Raw genomic sequence first — 22630 nt, 5'->3', positions numbered from 1 at the left:
CTCTGAAATATTTCGTGATTCTTTCTTGAATGCGATAGACGCTCCTCTTATGGCTATTTATGTTGGGCTGCAGAGCACCTGTTTCAAACAATGCTGTTTCTCTCGTATTTCTATGGGTCCGATCCTTCTATCTTGATCCTGAATCTGAATCTTTGGAATTGTCATTTTAAATCATGTTTAATGCTTGCGCAGATAGAGAACACTAGATTAATAGATGGCTCCTGCCAAAAAGGGTGAAGATGTGTCAAAAAAAGGCCGAATGAACTTTTTTACGGTTCCAGTTTTGGTATGTTTCCAATTAATTTTAAGGTTCATTATAATGTGGTTTGTATAAATTTTAAAACTTTCTAGGTCTGGAAGCTTCATGTTTTGGGTGTACTTTCTTTCTTACTAGAGGCTACCGTGTTTTTTTGTAAGTTGTCATGAAATGTATTCTACTTCGTCATTCAATTGTATAGTGATGTTATAAGTGATGTTAGTGATGTATAGTTATTTTTTATGGTAGTTTTTTCATGGAATGTTATTTTGGTTCCGATATGTTGGTTCTCCTGTGTTTAGTATAGAACTGTAATGTGACATTATAGCTTGATTCGATTTGGCTGTAGTTATTTTTTTTTTTTATCCCCACTTTATACATTTAACATTGTTGCTTTACTGGCTTGAGACGACTGGCTTGTGAAGTTTTAATGACTGTTGAATGAGATTAGTTTATCTCTCACGATAAAATATAAAAAAAATAATAGTGGCTGCTAACTATATAAAAAATGACGAAAGCAAAACGAAAAAGATGTGGCCAACGTCATATATTATAACGTCAACGTTATAATTCGATCTATATTTCTCTAATCCTAAGCCTAACTTATCTATTTCGCCGAAGCGGGGCGTATTCGCACAAGAGCGAATATGAGCTTTCGCTCCCACTCCTCCTAAGCTATCGTAGACTATATTTAAATACTAACAATTCAACTACAAAATACAATTCAAATTAAAAAAACTTTAAATTAATATCAAATCCAATCAAATACGACGAATTCGTTAACAATGACGACTCTCTTGCTTTGAAACCGAGTGAGTTGGAGTGGGAAGTAAAAAGAGTGATTTTGGAATGGGGAATGCAGCCGAATGACTCAAATGGTTTTTAACACACTCTATGCATTCATTTATTTTCTTTTGTTGAGCAAAACGCTTCTTAAATACTTCCTCAATAATGAGGGAATTGACCGAAAGGTGAATTATGATGAAAGTGTATTTTTACTTATGGTTTTTAAATATTATTATTATTTTCTTAGTGTTTTTTGTTTAGTTTTCTTAAGTTTTTCCAAATTAAATTATTTTACAACATTTTTTTAGCGGCAAAATTGTGCTAGAAATTTATTTGTTAATAAATATTGAAAATATTTTTACATTCATATAAGTAAAATAAGTCGCTGTTGAATTGTCGTCGCATGCAGACGTGTATTTACTGTGCTCCGGGAAAAAAAAAAGTATCCAATAATATCAAAAAAGTGCAGTGACTGGTTTCGTAAATCAACAACAACGCGAAAAGACGCTTTCATCGATGAAATCGCTAATGTTTATATTGATTAATTAATTAATTATTATAAAATATAACATTTAAAACTCGAACAAACTCAACCTTGATTGCAATGAGTCTAAACGACGTTCGCAGACAACTTCAACGTGAGCAAGACGAGAGACGGCTCTCAGTACAAAGAAACAACGCTTACTTCACTTTCAAAGCAACCGAAAGTGATGCAAACTCATCCCAAACACGGTCAATTACCCCAAACTTGGCCGAATTCTTAAACGTAGAGAGCGAGGGATCGCGTTCTTGCTCCCCTTTGCTACCATCGATGTCTCTGCAGCCAAAGAGCGCAGTAACTAGCACCGCAACCTCTTTGACAACGTCAACCGTAACAACAACAACAACCGCTACTGTAACGACAGCGCGTTTAACGACGTCATCAGCTAGCAGCACAAACATTAATACTTCTGCCGCTGCGCTGCCCGAAAAAGAGAACAAAAACAAAGAAAATAATTTGCCGGCTGTGCAGACTGGTATGGATCGCTACATCCAAATCAAAATCTACAGAAGTCGAAAAAAGGAAGCCTAAGCCCCCGCCAATTTACGTACGAGAAAAAAGTTCCAACGTTCTTGTCAACAAAATTATAGAGCTCATTGGCAAGGACAACTTCCACATAATACCACTCGTAAAGGGCAACATCCAGGAAACAAAAGTTCAAACGAAGTCTGAAGACAATTACAGAGTATTATCGAAATACCTCACCGACAAAAAAAAGAACTTTATCAGAAAAGAACGTATCAGCTAAAAAGCAGCAAGGGCTTGCAAGTCGTACTTAAGGGCATAGAGCCCGAAGTATCGCCTGCAGAGATAACAAAGGCGCTACAAGAGAAGGGATTTAGCGCAAAGACAGTGTTCAATGTCCCAAACAGGGATAGAAAGCCGCAGCCACTCTTTAAGGTTGAGCTCGAACCACAAATTAAGCCCCTAAAGAAATACGAAGTGCACCCTATATACAATCTTCAGTTCCTGCTGCACCGCAGAATTACAGTTGAGGAGCCGCACAAACGCAGTGGCCCGGTACAATGTGCGAACTGCCAAGAATATGGCCATACAAGGTCTTACTGTAAACTGCGCCCGGTTTGTGTAGTTTGTGGTGAGCTTCATGACTCCGCACACTGCCCAGCGAGCAAATATGACCAAAACTCGAAAAAGTGAGGTAACTGCGGTGGAAATCACACTGCTAACTATAGAGGTTGCCCAGTTTATAAGGAGCTGAAAAGTCGCATCCACCAGAGGGGATTTAGTGCCCGCACCCAAAATAATCAGTTCATAGCCTCCAAGTCAAACCCTTACTAGGACCCACAAACTCTGCAAAAAATGTCACATACGCAAGCGCTTTAAAATCAGGACTGGCTACCCCAGCCTCAAAAAGCTCACTGCCGCAATCAGCACTCCAAGAACCGAACACGGCTCAGCAGCATCAACCGCCGGAGCAGCCAAAAAGTAACTTTGAAGCTATGATATGCAGTCTACAACAAAGCCTTACGGAGTTCATGTCGTTTATGCGTACAACTATGCAAGATCTAATGCGAAACCAAAATCTACTTGTATTAATACAAATGCTGGTTTCACAACAATCCAAATAATGACTTCCCTACGAATATCTACGTGGAACGATAACAGCGTTTCGCAGCATAAACTCGAGTTAGCGCAATTCCTACTAGACAATCAAATCGACGTAATGCTGCTTTCAGAAACACATCTTACGAACAGATACAATTTCCAACTACGAGGATATTCATTCGATGGAACAAATCATCCAGATGGTAAAGCACAAGGCGGGACTGGAATTTTAATCAGAAGCCGTATTAAGCACCATTATCAAACGAAATTTGCAAAAAACTACCTACAGGCCACATCAATAAATATACACCTAAATACTGGCAAGCAATTAACTCTAGCTGCCGTTTACTGCCCCTCACGCTTCACCATAGCCGAAGATGAGTTTATGCAGTTTTTCAACTCACTCGGAGACCACTTCATAGCAGCAGGAGACTACAATGCCAAGCACACACACTGGGGATCTAGTCTCGTGACCCCAAAAGGAAAGCAGCTCTATAATGCAATTATCAAAGCTAAGAACAAGCTAGACTATGCTTCTTCTGGCACACCAACATACTGGCCGGCAGACCCAAAGAAACTTCCCGATTTAATTGACTTTGCGATTACCAAAAACATTCCTAAAAATCTTATATGCGCCGAATGCCTTTCGGATCTTTCATCTGATCACTCGCCTGTCCTTTTTACTCTACTCCAACACCCAGGAACATGGGATCAATCATCAAATCTGACCTCACATAAATTGGGTTAAGTACAGGAAGTACATCAGCTCACACATTGAGCTGAGTCCTCACCTCAGCGACGAAGCCAACGTAGACAGTTTTGTTAATTTGCTGGAGTCTGTACTCGTCTCTGCAGCTCAAGTTTCAACACCTCAAAATATAAACACACAACGCAATCAAAAGAAGACAAATCTACAAATCGAAAAGCTCGTCCTCGAAAAGCGACGCTTACGTCGAGAATGGCAATGTCACAGATCGCCATCTGCTAAGCAACGCTTCAAACATGCCTCACGTCAACTTGATCAAGCTCTACAGCAAGAAGAAACGTATGTCCACCGCCGCTACATAGAGCAATTGTCAACGAACAGTACAAAACACTCACTATGAAGAGCTCACCCAACTCTGAGCTAACCGAAAGAAACCGTGATGCCTATGAGAAATTCCACAGGCGGGAGGGCGCGCAGCGACGCAGACAGAGCCAGCACGTTTGCCAAACACCTTAAAAATGTCTTCCAACCAAATCCTGCCACCAATGCGTTTACTTTGCCGACTTTATCATATGAGCCCCAGCCTCAACATGAGCCGATTGAGTTTCGCCCGAACGAAATCGTTAACATCATCAATCGACAATTAAATCCGAAAAAATCCCCGGGCTGCGACCTCATAACTCCCAAAATGAGCTCCCATACTGCGCCGTTTGCACTCACACCCAGCTATTTAATGCCATCGCAAAACTTGGCCACTTTCCAGTGAGATGGAAAATATCAATTATAATAATGATAGCAAAGCCGGGAAAAGACCACACTATCCCCACGTCGTATAGACCTATAAGCCTACTCTCTTGCCTATCTAAACTCTTTGAAAAATGCCTAATGACTCGGATAAACACATACCTGAGAATCCAGGAAGGAATCCCGTCACACCAATTTGGGTTTCGTGAAAAGCATGGAACAATTGAGCAGGTCAACCGGATAACATCCGAAATTCGGAACGCGTTCGAAAAACGTGAGTACTCTACTGCCATATTTTTAGATGTCACTCAAGCATTCGATAGAGTCTGGCTGGAAGGTCTAATGTACAAGATCAAGACAATGCTCCCCTACAGCACCCACAAGATTTTGGAGTCTTACCTTCACGACAGAAAATTTGTCGTGAGGTGCAACACCGCTATATCCGATGATTACACTGTTGGAGCTGGAGTTCCTCAAGGCAGCGTGCTGTGGGCAATATTATATGTCCTCTACACAGCAGATATCCCGACAAGCACACGTCTAACAACATCCACGTTTGCCGATGACACAGCTATTCTTAGCCGCTCAAAATGCCCGATTCAAGCAACTGCGCAGCTAGCTCTTCATATGGTCGATGTCGAAAAATGGCTGTCAGATTGGCGAATTAAAGTGAACGAACTAAAATGCATGTTACGTTCACTGTGAACAGGCAAAACGGCCCGCCGATAACATTAAACAACACTCTACTCCCACAAGCAAACGAAGTAACATACCTAGGAGTACATCTCGACAGAAGACTCACATGGCGCCGGCACATTGAAGCCAAAAGAACACACCTAAAGCTAAAAGCCAGCGGCCTTCATTGGCTTATCAACGCTCGGTCACGTCTTAGCCTTGAATATAAAGTCCTGCTGTACAACTCGGTACTAAAACCTATATGGATTTACGGCTCCCAGTTATGGGGGAACGCCAGCAATAGCAACATTGACATAATACAAAGAGTTCAGTCGAAGATCTTGAGAACAATCACCGGGGCACCGTGGTACGTTCGCAACGAAAACATACACCGCGACTTAAACATTCTACCAGTCAAAGAAGCGATCGCAGAACAGAAGGTAAAGTACTTAACCAAGCTATCGGTGCACCCTAACTACCTGGCGATAGGTCTAACAAGGTTGAGCAACCAATCACGCCTTCGTCGCAATGACTTACCCACCCAGCGACCGACCTGTAGGACGCGCAACCGGAATGCAGTCTTAGTATACTGTTAGTTAAATTTTAATGTTAAGATTCGTCAACTTATTGTTAGTCTCAAAATTAAGGGTAGATTCAAAAAATAAAAGCAAAGCTATAATACGAAAAAAAAAAATAAAAATATATATATAAAATATGTAAAATAAAATATACAGCATAATAATGAATATTTCTGAACAAAACAATGACTTCCACTTTTGAATTATTTTATTATCAGCGTCTAAAAATACAGGAAAATATGCATAGTTGTATCGTACATTCTAGAATGCATTCGAAACAATTCGAATGCGAACTGTAACTCTAACTCATTAAATTCGGTGCACATCCCCCGAATGTTGTGCGTGTAAGACCTACACAGTCGCACTCACTCATTCATTAATTTTCGTCTCAGCATTTTATCTCACTCAATTCATTTTCAAGGTTGTGCATTTTAATGTCGTTTTTTAGCTATTAATGCAGACCTCTAATCTACAACTAAGTCATTATACTCCCGCTTCCACAAATCGAACATTTTTTTGGTGCCAGTAATGGAAAGTTTAATGAAAAAGTTTTGATGCCAATCTATTCCTATGTACTCTTAGAGTACAAGGGTATATTGTAGTCGTGTGAATGTATTTAACATAAAGAAGGAATCGCTTGCTCCCCATAAAGTGTTTAAGTTAATTAAATCATTTAGTTCAGCTTTAAATATATATAATTCTTGGGAGCGAAGACCATCTTTGATTTAAATTTCATTAGGAACTGATTTATGTTTTGTTAAAATTTAAATTAAAACAACCTCTGCTTGTGGCTAAGCTGGCTGCGCTCTTTCATCGTTCCGAACAACTTTTATTGTTGTTCCCGTTTCCGTTGCACTTCCTGAGTTGTGCAACTGGAGTTACTGATTTGATGTTAATGCCGTTGTTGTAGCTCTTCATTTGCTGGGTATGCAATTGGTTATATTGTCTTATTTTTGGCAATCGTTTTTCCGTCTGGAGTAAGTTAGTGACCTGGATATTGCTAACGCTGTTATGCCCTTAGCTGGGTGTTTGTTGCTAGCTTTGTGTTTAACTCCTCCTCATTTAAACGCTGAAGTCCTCGTAAGAGATATCGAAGTGCTTCCGTATCTTATTTGCGTCCTTTGATGCCTCTGATGTTTCTCATTTTATTTTATTGGTTGGGGAGTTGGGTGGATTCTTCTTTGCAGACCAGAATATTACAGCGATCAACAATATTAATAGAGTTCCGGATATCGAGAAACTGCATTTTTTTAAACTTAAGCTTCGTAATGTCTTCAGCTATCACAATCGTGCAGTTGCACCTTCCTGCAGAATAAATAAATTATAACGTGCATTTTGTTAATTCGATTTTTATTTTGGAGCGGATTGTCATTGAAAAACCTCAATGACCAAACACGGCCATTGTAGTTATTAAGACGGATGGTACCTGACGTTTTTTCATCGTGTTGTGGAACATTATGACTATTTATAGTGTTTCAATATGGCTTAGAGTACTTTAACAAAGGTGTAATACAAGTATACGATTTTTACGTAATAATACGATTCTTAGATCTATAATGTTATCTCTACTACAAATAGTTCTATCATTATGGAATTCTCATTTATTTTTTTTGGCATACAGATTGTTGTTTCATTTCAATATTTTGTTTGTTTTTGCCCATTCTATAACATGTATAAAAACAAAATATGTTTTTAAAAAGTTTTGATTGTTTATATTAGTACCGATATTAACTTTTCTTTGGAGTCTTTTTTTTCTATTTTTCCTCATATTGAGTTCGGTAGTTCTAACGCTTAGTTATTTATTTTTTTACTACTTGTCTATTGTTGTTTTCTAGTTGCTCGTTAATTTTGGAAATTACAATTTCGTGGTCAAATTGTTCCTCGAAAGTGTCTCTTGTGGCTGGATCCTGCGGCTCTTTTTTTGTGGTTTAAGTCGACGCCAACCTGTTTTTATTTTTTTGTAATTCTCACATTTTCTTTTAGTTTCCATGCAGCATTCTAGTATCTAGTGGCATATCGGTACGAAGAATCTGTAATAATTTAATATTATTATTATGTACTATCTTCGTACTCTGGTTTCGAAGAACACATCGATTGGGCTTTTCTTGCTATGAAATAGATTGATTTGGGAGAGAATAAAAATTAATATTTTAATCCTGAACGGCGTTCAAAATTAAATTTTCGAAATCGGCTGAATCGCTTTCTTTCTTAAAACATCTCATAATCTCTGTAAGAGTTTCTTTCTACATGTTCGTTACTTGGGTAGTTATTATCTCTACTTTGAGTTGATCTTTTAGTACAAATTTTATTGTTCATGGATTTTTCATTGCCCATGATAACTAACCGCGGAATGCCAAATTCAATCATAATTTCGTGTAGTGTTTTAAATCTTCGGCAGTCCTTGATTTGTTCGCTTCTATCTTCACCCGTACGTATTTGGAAAATTTTTCTACGGCTGTAAGTTCTACGTTTTTTTGGGCTATGAACAGATCTACATCAATTATTTCCCGGGGAAATTTAGGGAAGGATAGGAGTGGTTTGTATTTCTCCTTGTTGAAGGTGCCTGTCGTATTTTAAAAGTTTGCGCGTTCTTTAGAGCCCATACTATGGCCAACATTTTTTGTCATTGGTTGTTATTTGAAATTCTTTTTTTAAGTCTGGGTAGGCTAGTAACATCATCTGAGATGATTGTTCACTTTAATTTAAGGAATGCTTTCATGGACTCATCGTCCAACGTTATTTTCATTTTTCCTGAAACATTTTTTGAAAGTCTTACCTTTTTCACCTCTAAAGCTTTTCAGTAGTTCAGCTATTTTTGCTCCTTTGTTGTTGGAATTTCTCTTTCATATGGGAATTGAAATGTCATATACGTGTGTTGCTCCCAGCATAGGCAAAGCCCAAATACAAAAACAATTTTTCGTGTTTTCCCTATTCTCCTCAATCGCGCTAATCCGAATGTATTTTTTTGTTGGATTGCCAAAAACTTTTCACTGCAAAAAGTTCATTTTTGATTTTGTTTCGGCCAAAATGGTCGACTTGAAGCGATGAATTTCTTCTTTGCAAAACATTTTTAATGTTAGTATAACTTTATTTTTCAGGGCATTCAGGACATGAAAAAAATGGTGTAAATGTATTGGTAATTTTTTGCACTGGTATTGGAGTTTGCTCTGAGCTTGGACACCCCTGATCTAGATAATCCCAAAAATGATCTAACTTATTTTAAGTTTTGGGGTTTAGGGAAGTCTTGTTTGGCCTTCACCTTATTAACCCATCAGAGTTTTGATCCCATCTGCCGAAATGGTGACGCCCAAAAATTCAACTCAAAAGTCCTTAAAGAACTCACATTTGTCGATTTCAATTTTCATGTTCGCTTCTTGCAAAGTCGTGAAGACTTTTTCTAGATCTCATGCATGATTAGTTTCAGTTTTTCTAAACACGATTATATCGTCGATATAAACGTAGCATACTTTGCTCGTATGTTTCCTTAATATGTCGTCTAAGACCTCATGAATTCAAATTTCCCTCCATTGACAGCAAATTCTGTTTTTTCGATATAATTTTCGGATACGAGATCTATAATTTGTAGATCTATAATTGAAAATAATTTATTCTCTCCCAGTTGAGCGAATGCTTCGCCTATTTTCAGAATCGTTTAAATTTTAAGTTTCCGGTAGTCAATAACTATGTTAAATGTGCTCTCCCAAGATGAGTCCATTTTTTTTTATCCCAAACCCAAACGGGTGGATTTTACGGAGACCGTGAAGGTCTAATTATGCCATCTCGAACCAATTCTTGGATTTTAGGTACGGGTAATGTTTGCTGTATACCGCCGTGCCAGAATTGGTTCAGGTTTCAGATAAGTTTCTTATATGGGTTTGCCAAATGTTTCCGTTTTGGGTATGTATTTGTAAGTTTGTGCATTGCTTGTTTTTGTGAATATTATTGATCTGGTTTTAATTTTTTTTAAATCGAGAGGAGCGAGAAAATTTCAGCGCTCCTGGTTCTTTATAAGGCTGCGGCGCTTTGACGGCCTTGCCGACTGAATTCCGACGAACAGGCATGACCCTGCGTGACAAGGATATGCCGGACACCATCTCCTTATGAGGTCTAGCTAGCGAGTATGCGCGGTGTTTCCTTGGTGCATCAAAGGCGGGATAACCACCGACCAACACCCGATCCTGACTCGCTAACGCGCATGCATGGATTCTGTAGCGCATATGGGCGCTACCACCCGCCGACGACACAAGGGTGTGTCCCGAAAGGTAGGCCTGCGTGAGGCCATTGAAAGGACGGACCAATAGCAACAGGAACGGCAAACATGAAACGCCGACGGCGGAGCCGAGTGGAACCCAGGAGGAGCGGAGTGGAGCGGAGTCTATTTAGGAAACAAGTAATTTATATTTTTTGTTTCAAAAGGCCTCTAAATCAAGGTTTTATAACGTTTGTATGCTATCTGTATTATTTCTGGGCTCGGGCAATCACGTCGAACAATAAATTCGGTGGAACAATCCCACCAACTTTGTTAACAGCCGCGGCAATTAGTGGCGAGCGGGAAGAAGAAAAACACCTTGTTACATCTTACTAAGGCGAAATGTTTTCAATATGTGCTTACCTATAAAAATTTTTTATCTTAATTATAGTTTATCTTGACGTTTATTTTTTACGTTACGTAGTTTATGTTTACGTTACTGATCCAACCAAATTTACTTAATTTAATTATATATTGGTTTGTTTATCTTTCGTTAGTTCGTCAAATTTTTGTAATTAATATATATTCCAAATTCTTATACTTTTAGATTGTTATTTTAAGATGTCTTAAAGATCACCTTCAAATTCTTCTCCGCTTGAACCGTGAGTCCTTCGTTACAGTCGCCCAGTTGCAGCATCAGTTCCGTCAGAATACTCGTGTCGGGCTGAGGACAGCGAGGTCATCATTTTAATCATTGCGCATGCGGGGCACCGGATGCGTTCCGCGATTTGGCACTTTTCCCAAATTCCTTCCGCGCGTGTCTTTCATGTTTTTATGTTTTCGGCCTTGGTCATCAGTCACGATTACGTTGGCATTGTTGATGATAAGGGTGCCATGATCCACCGTCATCTTGAAGTAGCCGATGTTTAGATTCCGTGATTGGCATTCGGGGACTTGGTTTATGTTCAGTTCTGTTCTCCGTCCGCCCTCCTTAGCTGGTCTTGATTGAATTTGACCTGTTCCTAATCATTAAAGTCAAGTGTACCTGCGATATCCTTGTGAGCTGTACCATTTAAGTTAATACTCCTAAAAGCCCTATAGTGGAACTTCAGGGTAACCACCAACTTGAGAATGTGTCGAAGGTCCGTTGCTATAACCGGTGTCCTGTGGTCTTCTGCGAACGTCCTCATCGTCGCCTCCCTCTGGTCTGCGTAGTCTTCGTAGGTCGTCATGTTTAACCTTTAATATAAAATTAAAAGTTATTCTCGTAGTATAATAAAAAATAAAAATTGTGTTAAAATCTTGCAAATAGTTGGTCCTTTTGTATTGCCTTTCCTTTGAAAAGTACCTTAGTAACCAAGTTTGGATCATTAATTTTTTTCCGAGCACATCGGCGAAAGCTTATTTCCTAGGCGTTTATTTTCCTTTAGGAAAACCTTGTCACGAACTTGATAAGTCTTATAAATTCTATCTTTGTCGACGTGGAGACTCCACCACGGAAACAGGTATCGTTGTTTGCATTGCCGCTTTTTTGGATGGATGCCGAGGCTACTTGTTGAATGATGTGTTTGAAAAAAGCTCCACTAGTTGGTGCTGAATAAGTGCCAGGAAGAATGTATCGCGAAGAATTTATCGCGTTTACTGTTTCGGCATTAAGGTATATAACCATATACCATTTTTATTTTAAAAAAAATCGAAAATTTTTTTATTTCTTTATCTTAAAGAACAACTCCTTGAAAACATTTTCCGAAATTTTCATAGAGATTCGAGCAGTAGAAAGTTACAGCGCTCCTAACCGCGCGCCTCGTCGCGGCCTTGAACTGAACTTGAAACTTTAAATGCGAATATCTCGAAATGTTGTTTTTTGAAAAATGACTTTGCTGTGATATGGATTGGCGGAAAACTACTGAACCGATTTACTTCAAATTTTTTTTTCAAATGTTCGCAATCAATCAATTGCAATCGATCGACTTTTCACGCACAAACCTTTTTTTTCGCCGAAATGAATTTTTAGTGAAATTTCTAGAGACCAAAAAGTTCATTTTTAGCATAAAACGTTCCCATATGCATAAAAAAAATCTTAAAAATGATCGTTCAAGCACAAGAAATTACACTAAACTAATTAATTTTACTTATATGGTTTAAGTTGACCTGTTTGACCTGGGGAAGTATCACCGCAAGGCTCTATAAAAAAAAGGCCTCTAAGGGAAACAGCCACCCCTTAAAAACTATTTAATATTTTTCCACGAAATTTTGCACAAACATTGTTAATAAAAAGTTGTTAAAAAACATTGTTAAAAAAATTAAAATTGCCACCTAAATAGTGGCTAGATGTGCATTGACACACTCAGTTCAAGCACTAATCATACAGCATGTAGATAACCCATTTCATACAACGAAAATGGACGCAAAAATTTCTTGCGACAGGCCCCAGCAGGCCCCAGAGCGAAATTTTACTCTCTTCCTTCCTTGTTTCTCAGTCGCTGAAAGGAGCGCGACGAAGAAGGTTGGTCTGCGCTTGGATTGTTCTTTGTATGTATGCGTGTCACACATTCACATGTGTTTCTCAGTCTCTGAACGGAGCTCGATAAAAAAGGTTGTCACCCATCGTGAAATGACGAAAGAAATAATATTATGTGTTGTATTATATTTTTTAAATTTTTTTATATATATTATATTATATATTATATATTATATATTATATATTATATATTATATATTATATATTATATATTATATATTATATATTATATATTATATATTATATATTATATATTATATATTATATTATATATTGCTTATGTGAGGGGCCGTTGGGCCGCTGAACTTAAGAACGAATCCGCGCTGAGGAACTCACCCGCGCTGAAGAGCTCATCCGCGCTGAAGAGTGCATCCGCTCTCGCCCCTCTATACACTCTCGCGCTCTCGTCGGCCGTCATCGATCGTCTGTTTATTCTTTTTATTTAAGTTTTGTCAATCTCTTGTAAGCAGCGAACAAAGCTGAACGCGTATAACCCGAAGACGCCCCTACTTTTTATTAAAACTTCAATTTTTCCGGAATCTTTTGCGGCAGCAACGTCCCCCGTTTTATATATATTAAACTTAAAAGAAATCGGCGTTTTAAGTGACTCCGACTGAACAATACCCTTTTCCTATCTCAGTATACTGTTTTTTAATGATTTGTAAAAACTTTACTGCTAACATTTAATCTTATTTCTAAATAAATGTGTAATGTATGCTAAAATATTAATAAATAAAATACAATTAGGTAGGGTAGCAAGCCTAAAAAGTAAGAAAAATCAAAATTTTGTGCGCTGGCTTCGAAATGAAATCTCACGCTCACATACACCCGTGTATGTGAGTGGGTGATACGCAAAGATCAAAGATCAAACAAAGATCAACCGAAGCGCAGGCCAACCTTCATCATCGAGCTCCGTTCAGAGACTGAGAAACAGAAAGCATTTAATGAGAGTATGAGCGTGAGATGAACGATGAGCGCAAGAAAAAGAGTAAGAATTCGCGTCCATTTTCGTTGTATGAAATGGGTTGTCTACATATATGCTGTATGGTTAGTGCTTGAACTGAGTGTGACAATGCACATCTAGCCACTATTTAGGTGGCAATTTTAATAAAAATTTTTGACTCATTTTTATTATTGTTTTCTCCTTTTATTTTTTTATGCTCATTGTCATTTATATAATTTTATTCTGTGTGTTCCGTTCTTCTTGGAAAACAACAGAGGACTTTTTAACTGGGCTCTTTTTTATCCAAATAGCTTTTAAGTGTCAGTTTTTTAACCTGAGTCTCTTACCACAGAGGGGGAAACGTCAGGAACCACAGTGGCAGAAATATTCCAGTTTGAGACATCTATTCTCAAGCCAGGTTGACGCTCTGGGATGTGAAACGCGCAACTGCGTCAATGTATACAGAATACGTGGATAGGCGAGATTTTAGGCAAACATTAACCGATGCTCCGTCTACAGTGAGCTCTGCGTCTCCAAGGTCAGTCACCACTACAGATGTGATGCCGTTATGTGATGAGATGAACTTGTGAACCGGAGTCAAGTAGCGGTCGGCATGGAAGGAAGGCTCCTGATCGGCCACGGACGAGAGTGTTGATTATTGGCAAGAACACTACTTCACCGTGGCGATCCTGGTTCACTAACACGTTAGCTTGCGGATAATTATAATATTCACCTGCATAATTGCTCGCAAAGATGCATTAGGGCGATTGCGATGTTAGCGATTACATGTTGGGCAGCAGGAGGAAGAGCCTTCGCGGGCTAAGGGCTCAGTATTGAGGCAAACGAAGCAGAAGGCAAGACGCCGGACTTCATCGCATCTTTCCTTAAGGAACAGCATGTGCCAGGATATCGCTCAGGGCACACGGAGCGGAGCACTCAGAAGCATGTACGACCTATTATTAAATGATCGACCATTGAATCGGTCGAATAACTCCCGAGATGCAACGTATTACGGCTCGACCACCAATAGCCGCTCGTTGAAGTAAGCCTGGAATATTAGTCGTAGTGCAAAAGATAAAGGGCAACATCATAGTTAGCGTCACTTATCTCCAGCGCTCTCACGGTCTCCAAGACTGCCTCTCGCAGATATGAAATGAGCCACTTGAGCTCCTCCATCGTGTTCAAGGATGGCTGTTCATCGTCGTTCTAAATACAGCGCAAAAATCCAACCACTCGGCATAGCCGCCGCTTAATGTTGACAACGGCAATTGGGGCAATGAGGGAGCAGGCCTGTATGGAGTGAGTAAAATACCAGGACCACAATTCTGTTGTGGCAGCAATTCTCATGAAGCGCTTGGCAACTTTCACTTGGGTGTCGACGTGGACGTTGTTAGCCAGCTGACAATAAGAGATTTCGAACTTGGACCGGATTGTATGGTATTCGAACAGATCAAGTTTGTGTCAAAATTTCAATCAATCACATCACTCCCGCCTCTTTTTCAATAACCTTAATTATTATTTTTAAAAAATGTTTTGATGCCAAACTGTTTCAATGGCTAATCTGCACCTGAAAATCAACATTGAGCCAAATTGGACCATTAAGTTATAGGCGGGAAGTTATAGACTTTTTACACTGCTTTCCTACTTATCGGTAGTAGTAACGTAGGGGGTAGTAGGGTAATTCGTGTTTTTTCCAACAGTAAAACTATGCAAAAACAATTGGAACGCCAAAGACTCGCCAAGATCAACCCTATAACTATTTCGTTTTGCTCGATGGAAAAAAGTGGTCGGCACGGCCCTATCCTGCGGGCATAGAAAATTTCTCTGGTAGTTTAACAAACTGGTAGTTTAACAAACCTTTTATTTGACCAATGAAAAAAAAATACATAATACTAAATACATTAATAAATGCGGTTAGTCGAGGACGCAGCGCTAACAAAGGGAGGCTTACAAATGGAATGAAAGCAGCTTAGAGACGTCATTCGCAGCCTGCTTATAGCATCATTTCAGCTGAAAGATGAATTATAAAGGGAGAAGAGAACAAGATTCGAGTCTTCCCAGTCCCCCCGTCATGAAGCCTGGCCTGGTCACTTAAAAAAAAATCTCCACTTCAATCACGTTAACAGAACGTCGCAAAAAATGTCAAATAGAATTTGATATTAGCGCACATATTTATCTGCTTTTGTATTCTGCGGTAACATCTTCGTCTAATCTAAATTAGACATCTAAATTATTTAAACATCTAAATTTGCCGGTCTGCAAAAAGCATGCCAGATCGGTCTTTTCACTTCGCTATTGTACTTTGATCTCCTGGCCAGTGGGTTATCATAAAAACTTCTTCCAGGTTCTTCAAGGACCCTCGGCGTTCAACTCATTTCAATCCCGCTACTCCTAACTTTTCTAAAACCACCTTACAACATAGAGCAAAAAAAAAAAAAAAAAAACACCATTCTTCCGTTTTCAGGAGACTCTCTGCTTTTACTTTCACCGGCTACGCGGTACCTAAATTTTCCCTTTCCTCTAAAGATTACGAGGGTAGGCTGATAAAAAGTCGGCCTTACAAAGAAAATAGGTTTTTTTTTTTTAATTTTGCTTTTTTATTTCTCATTATAATCTCCTTTAAGAAAACAGTTGCCATCACCTTTTTGGCTTATAAACCGATCTTTGCCTTTTTTGATGCCGTATCTCCAGTTGAAATCCATTGCTTTGACTGTTCCTTACTCTCTTGTGTATGGTGATGAATCCAGGTTTCGTCAACAGGCCCAAAACGACGAAATATTTAGTTTTTGTTTGCGATAAGCAATGCCAAACTCTCATTCGCAATGTGCAAGGCTCTGTATATCATCTTCGGCTCTGCCCGAAGATAGCTTTCTTTTCTTGTTTTATTAGTATTTTAATCCAAAGAATTAACACACAGTAACGCTTTCGTCGAACCCTTAAATCAAAGAGGTCAAAGAAAAACAGTTTTCTAGGGAGCATATTATTAACAATAATAATATGAAAATAAAAATTAGAAATTGGGTACTTTGGTAATGGGAAACATGCTTTGGTAACCATGATACCCAAGCCCGGAAAACCCTAAGCCGATCTTGTCTCTTATCGTCCGATTAGTACTCCTATCGATACTCTCCAAAATACTCGAAAAAGTGTTTTTGAGTAGAGCATTGCCAGTACTGGACGAGGCTGGTCTGATCCCCAATCACCAGTTTGGCTAAAGGCGGTCCCACGGAACCCCGGATTAATGCCACAGAGTGGTGCATTATATCCTGGACGCCTTCGAAACCAAGAAGTACTGCCTGGCTGTAATGCTGGATGTCAAACAAGCATTCGAGCGGGTCTGGCACTCCAGTCTCCTGCTTAAATTGAAGACTAAGACCTGCCCAGACTTTACTACCCCTTTCTGGAGTCGTTCCTGAAGAACCGCAAATTTACGGTCAGTTGCGGAGAGGCCACCAAGGCAGCGTGCGGAGAGTCCCCCAAGGAAGCGTGCTTGGCCCTTTATGAAACAATGTGTACACGGCCGATCTCCCAGTTATGCGGAGCCCCAACATAATGGCAGCGACCTATACCGCCTTCCTGGCCGCTGCTGACACAGAGGCAGCTGCTGTCATGCAGGAGCAACTGATCTTCTCGGCGATTGGCAGAGAAGGTGTTCTTCTCATGTTCAAATGAATAACGATAAATCCTTCGCCACCACATTTTCTCACCATCCAGGAAATTGCCCACCGGTCCACCTCAACAGCTCCCCCATCCCGCAGGTAGAAAACCCAAGATATCTGGGCTTCACGCTACACAGGAGGCTTACTTGGAAGCCTTACCTAGTCAAAAAGCGAAAGCAGTGTGAAGTAAGATTGAAGGCGTACTATTGGCTGATGGGTAGGAGGTCGAAGCTGAGAAACTCTTCGAAAATCCTAATCTACAAGGCGATTATTCGGCCAATTTGGACATACGGAATCCAACTTTGGGGCACGGCCAGCAAGATTAATATTCAGACTATCCAGTTTGAAAATAGAGCCCTCCGTGTCGCCAGTGGGACCCACGTCTACCACGACAACAAGACAATCCACGAGGTGCTTGGCTTCCCATGGGTGAAGGAGAAGGTCCAGAGAAGCAGCAGCAAGTACATCCAGAGACTACACAACCACCCCAACGAGTTCGCGACCACTCTCCTCGAGAACAGCGAACAGATGCGGCGGCTGCGCAGAACTTACCCGCTGGACCTCATCCGGAATAACTCTTAGACTTTCTTATTTTTCCACCTCTAACTTAAGGGGTTATATACCTTCTTTGTCGAAGAAAAAGAGCAAAGTTCGGATTTTTTTTTAGGTATGTAGCAATTATTTAATTACACGGATGTTTTAATTTTTTGATAGAACGCTTTATTACAATGTTTGTGAAAAATTTGGTGGAAAAATATTAAATAGTTTTTAAAAGGTGGCTGTTTCCCTTAGAGGCTTTCTATTTTTTAGAACCTTGCGGTGACAGTTCCCTAGGTCAAACAGGTCAACTGAAACCATAAAAGTAAAAAAATTTCATTAGTTAAGTGGAATTCCTTGTGCTTGAACGATCGAATTAAAATTTTTTTTTTTATGCATACGGGAACGTTTTATGGTAAAAATAAACTTTTTGGTCTCTAAAAATTTTACTAAAAAATTAATTTCGCAAAAAAAAGTTTGTGCGTGAAAAGTCGATTGTTCAAGCACACAAGAATTTCATTACGAACATTTAAAAAAAATTTGAAGTAAATCGGTTCAGTAGTTTTCCGCCAATCCATGTCACCGCAAAGTCATTTTTCAAGAAACACCATTTCGAGATATTCGCGTTTAAAGTTTCAAGTTCAGTGCATGGCCGCGACAAGGCGCGCGGTTAGGAGCGCTGTACCTTTTTTTCGACTGCTCCAATCTCTATGAACAAATATTCTCAAAGAGTTGTTCTTCAAGATAAAGCAATAAAAAAATTTTCGATTTTTTGAAAATAAAAAAGGTATATAACCCCTTAAGTTACACATAAGTCAAGTTTTCTGCCACAATATTTAATGGTTGTCCCTGTTGGAAAGTTTTAAATAAAACCACACAAAAAAAAAAAAATTTTCAACCTAATGTTTAAACATCCTGCAAGGGGACGCAAAAGTGCCTTAGTATATATTTTTCTTTTCATTTTAGATGTACTTTAACAAATTAATTTTTTCTGTTTTTTTTTTTTAGTGGACTGTAATTTTTATTTTTTTTTATTTCTGTATCTTATATTTAAAATATTGTTCTTCTTAATTGTTACTAGATTGATTACTGAACAAGTTTTTTCGGCATTGGAGTGACTTTAATTTTCTATAATACGATATAATCAGTACAGCAATGGTTAATATTACTAAAATTAAGGAGCTATGACCTGAAACTTAATGAAAATCGACATTTTTTAATTATAAATTTTGTGCTTTCAAATCTTAAATTTGTTTGGCCAGGTGAGCTATTTCTGCTGTATGATTAATAATTGGAGTCCCAAGCGATTTTCGGAATTTCCCTTAGTTATCCTATATAAGCAGAAGCTAATCCCTCTTGACTTTCAGTTGCAATTATGTGCTGAGAAATTAGAATTTTATCATCGGTCCGGGCTGTACATTCTGAACTGATTGTTAATATGCCTTGCTCGGGTAAATCAATGATCTGACGATTTTGAATTGACCACATTGAAGCCTCAACTTAGTGTTTTCCTCAACTTTAAACAACCAACTACTTCTTTTTTCTAGCTCTACCCCAAAGGAAATTTATGATAGGACAGACTTGTAAAAACAATTGGAAGGTCTATTAGGTTTAAGGGGTCCTAGCTGACAACTATTAACGTTGCCATTGCTCCATGGCCAGCTGCCGTCACAAACTCGTTTGTTTGTTTGCCACTTTTGACATTTACTAATTGTAGACTCCGTCATTAAGTGGTATGAATTAATTTAATTTGAGCTAGAATAGTTTGATTTTCTGCTCTGACTGGAACAGGAATAATCCTATACAGTTTAGATGCATGCCGCCCAAACAGAGGAATTTTTGCATTGATGATCAGTTTTTTGTCAACGAACAACCCTCTTGCGGTAAGAAAGGTGTATACATTCTTTAATTCCGTACCTGAACTTTTCCCTGGAAGAATTGAATTTTTGAATTTTTTTGACTTGGACGCAAAATGTTGGTGTTAAGCGTTCCATGGTTAATGTCAATTAGCATGGTAGTGGATTCGACTAATGATGTTTGTTTTTTGATTAATTCTTTTAAATTTTGCTGGTTGCTCAATAAATTTTTCATGTTTTCTTCAATTTGATCCAGATCATCTTCATCCATTACTCCAGAATATGGTATAAAGATCCTATAAATTCAAATGGTGCCCGTCATTGCCTCGATTTATTGTGAGTCATGAAGAGTTTATTATTTTTATTATTTAACTTTATTATTACAACTCTAAAATCTGTTTGTGTGTATTGTCCAAAATAAGGTAGCACTGATCCTCAAACTTGAAATATGCTTCCATATCGTAGAATATCACCAAATTTCATGAGGATGAGACCACTTCTATGCCTTCAATCGGATCTAAATATGTGGAGGAGGATTTGGAAATTTGATCAATACTATATTTTTAATCTCTTATTAACGGCGCTGCGTTAGTCAACATTTAGCATAATGAGAGCATTATTAAGGCCATCATTATTCCCAGCTTAGACAATCTAGCACTGCTTCTTGTTTTGGGCGGGTTGGATCTACTTTGACGAGCTTCTGCATCATCTTGATCATTTACACCAGCTAGGGGGCAAATTTTATTTAATGGTCTGGTTACCAAATTCTCTTGCACCCTAAGCTTAAAAACTCTGACTTTTTCGTCTTTTTCTTTATGGACTTCTTCAACCCTTCCTAGAGTCCACCTTGCTGGATGGCTACTATCATCTTTTAATATGACAATTTGACCTTCTTTTATATTTGAAGAATTTCTTTTCCATTTATATCTTTGTTGCAAAGTATTTAAATAATCATCCTTTATTCCAAAAATCTCGTTTTATTTTCTGAATAAATCTTCATCTATCCAAATTATTAATTTTTCCAGTTTCGTTTGATTGGGTTTGATTACTTCTAAGCCCCTCATTATAGTGTACATCCTCGTTGAATGTGTACAAGGGTCTTGAATTTAAAAGGCTTCTATCTGGCAAAGCAATGTAGACATTTCTTTATGTGTTAGTACATTATCTCCAAATACTCGTTTTAAATGGTACTTCATCGATTTTACTCCTGCTTCCCATATTCCTCCAAAATGGAGGCTTGCCGGGGGAATAAAATGTCACTCTATCCTTTCCCTCTTTCACTCCGCTGCTATTTTACTATTTTCCTTAATGTTCTTTTCTAACTCTTCATCTAATTTTCTTGACGCTGCTACAAAATTTTTTCCATTGTCTGAATATATTTTTTCACATTTTCCCCTTCTAGCAACAAACCGCTTAGATGCAGCTAGAAAGGCATCAGACTTAACGTCACTAACTACTTCTAAGAGAATAGCTTATGTGGCCATGCAAAAAAATACTGCATTATATACTTTAAATGTTTTTTGACCGCGGTTTTTAGGTGATAATAAGATTTTATCTTATTTAATTTACTCGTACTCTTCTTAATCCAGGTTAGCGTCATAGTTAAATCACTCCAGTAAATATATTTCTACTTTTTTATTATATATCTATATTTCTACTCCATATATTTCTAATTTTTCGTGGCTTCCATTATGCACATCATTTACTTACTCAGCAAATGTGCTGTACATAATTATAGTTTCGGAATGGTTTTTCTATTTTTGATCAGATTCACCCTACTTTTGCTAGCGATTATGATCACTTTCGATCCCACTTTAGCATATACCCTTCCTAGAGGTATAAGGATAAGCCTTTTTCAAAGCGTCTGCAAAACCATGAATTGGAATAAATAATTCGAATTTGAAATTAATCCATCTAGGGACCCTTTTTTGCCCTAATTCCTCTAACCCTGATTTATATTCTTCCCATTCCTTACGATCTTCATTAACTCTTAATACCAATTGATTCCTGCTGTCTACAATTTTTGGATAAAGATTTTTCCCACAATTGTTACCGGTGTCAACCAGCCTAATGCTTCGAATATTTTTGATAATGTAGACAAGACAAATCTTTTAGTGAATATTTTAGGTTGACTACAACATACTGTAATTTTTAACTCGTCTTCGCTAGGGTCCCATTGTAGCCCTAAGGTTTTTATAAATTCATCTTCTTTGATGCTAACTATTTTATTATCTCTTCAGTTTTCAACCATTTCTAATATTTTTGCGTTATTTGAAGCCCACCTTCTTAAATTAAACCCAGAGTTCGATAGTTCCTTAGATATTAATTGAACTATGGTTGTAGCATCTTCTATTGAATTTGCTCCTGTCATGAGGTCGTCCATATAAAAATAATTTTTTTTATTTCCCCAATCATTTTTTTTTTGCAATTTTCAAATTTTCAATTTCACTCACTCTAATACTCTGGTTTCTAAATATGGAGCGGAAGCGGTACCATAATTAACTATAGTTCATTTGTAGGTTTTTTTTTTATACTCTTGCAGAGGGTATTATTTTGTCCAAAAGTGTGCAACGCAGTGAAGGAGACATCTCCGACCTTTTAATGAATATATATTCTTGATCAGGATCACCTCCTGAGTTGATCCTGAAGTCAACCGTGAAGTTGAGGGAAAAATTACTAATATACAGGAAAATCAATAGTGAAGCCAGTTTGGACGTATGGTATCTAACTGTGGGGCACAGCGAGTCCAAGCAATATGAAAGTCAATCAGCTGGCACAGAACAGAGCTCTCAGGACGCTGTCTGGGGCTCATCCTTACCATGACAACTTGACTATTCATGCTCAACTGGTCATCCCTACAGTCAGCGCTGAAGTTAGAAGATTCGCTGCTAAATACAAGGGCAGACTAACACGACATCTCAACACATGTGCCACCAATTTGCTGGACAGCAGCACCACCATCAGAAGACTCAAGAGGAAGCATTCACTGGATTTACTAAATTAACTTTTTAGATTCACAGCTTGTATTTGTCAAACTCCTATTGTCAAGGTTCACTTAAAAAATTTACTTCAA

The 22630-nt window shown here is 38.4% G+C and overlaps 1 protein-coding gene across 7 annotated transcripts in view; it reads left to right on the top strand.

The window, feature by feature from the left end:
* The window catches only part of Myo81F (Myosin 81F), a 550527-nt gene that overhangs the window by 95771 nt on the left and 432126 nt on the right, over nt 1-22630 (top strand). Inside the window, exon 5 of one of the 7 annotated variants that reach the window (XM_070279505.1) lies at nt 10649-10830. The exons of the other annotated variants lie outside the window; for them this stretch is intronic. Coding sequence (XP_070135606.1) covers nt 10649-10792 — 144 coding nt within the window. The 3' untranslated portion in view covers nt 10793-10830. Of the gene's footprint in view, nt 1-10648; nt 10831-22630 lie in introns of those variants that run through there. 7 annotated transcript variants of the gene reach the window in all.

The sequence above is a fragment of the Drosophila bipectinata genome, chromosome 3L (assembly GCF_030179905.1).
Source record: "Drosophila bipectinata strain 14024-0381.07 chromosome 3L, DbipHiC1v2, whole genome shotgun sequence".
In the NCBI taxonomy this organism is placed as follows: Eukaryota; Metazoa; Arthropoda; class Insecta; order Diptera; family Drosophilidae; genus Drosophila; species Drosophila bipectinata.
The sequence above is the reverse complement of the archived record's forward strand: the minus strand, read 5'-3'. Positions and strand labels throughout refer to the sequence as shown.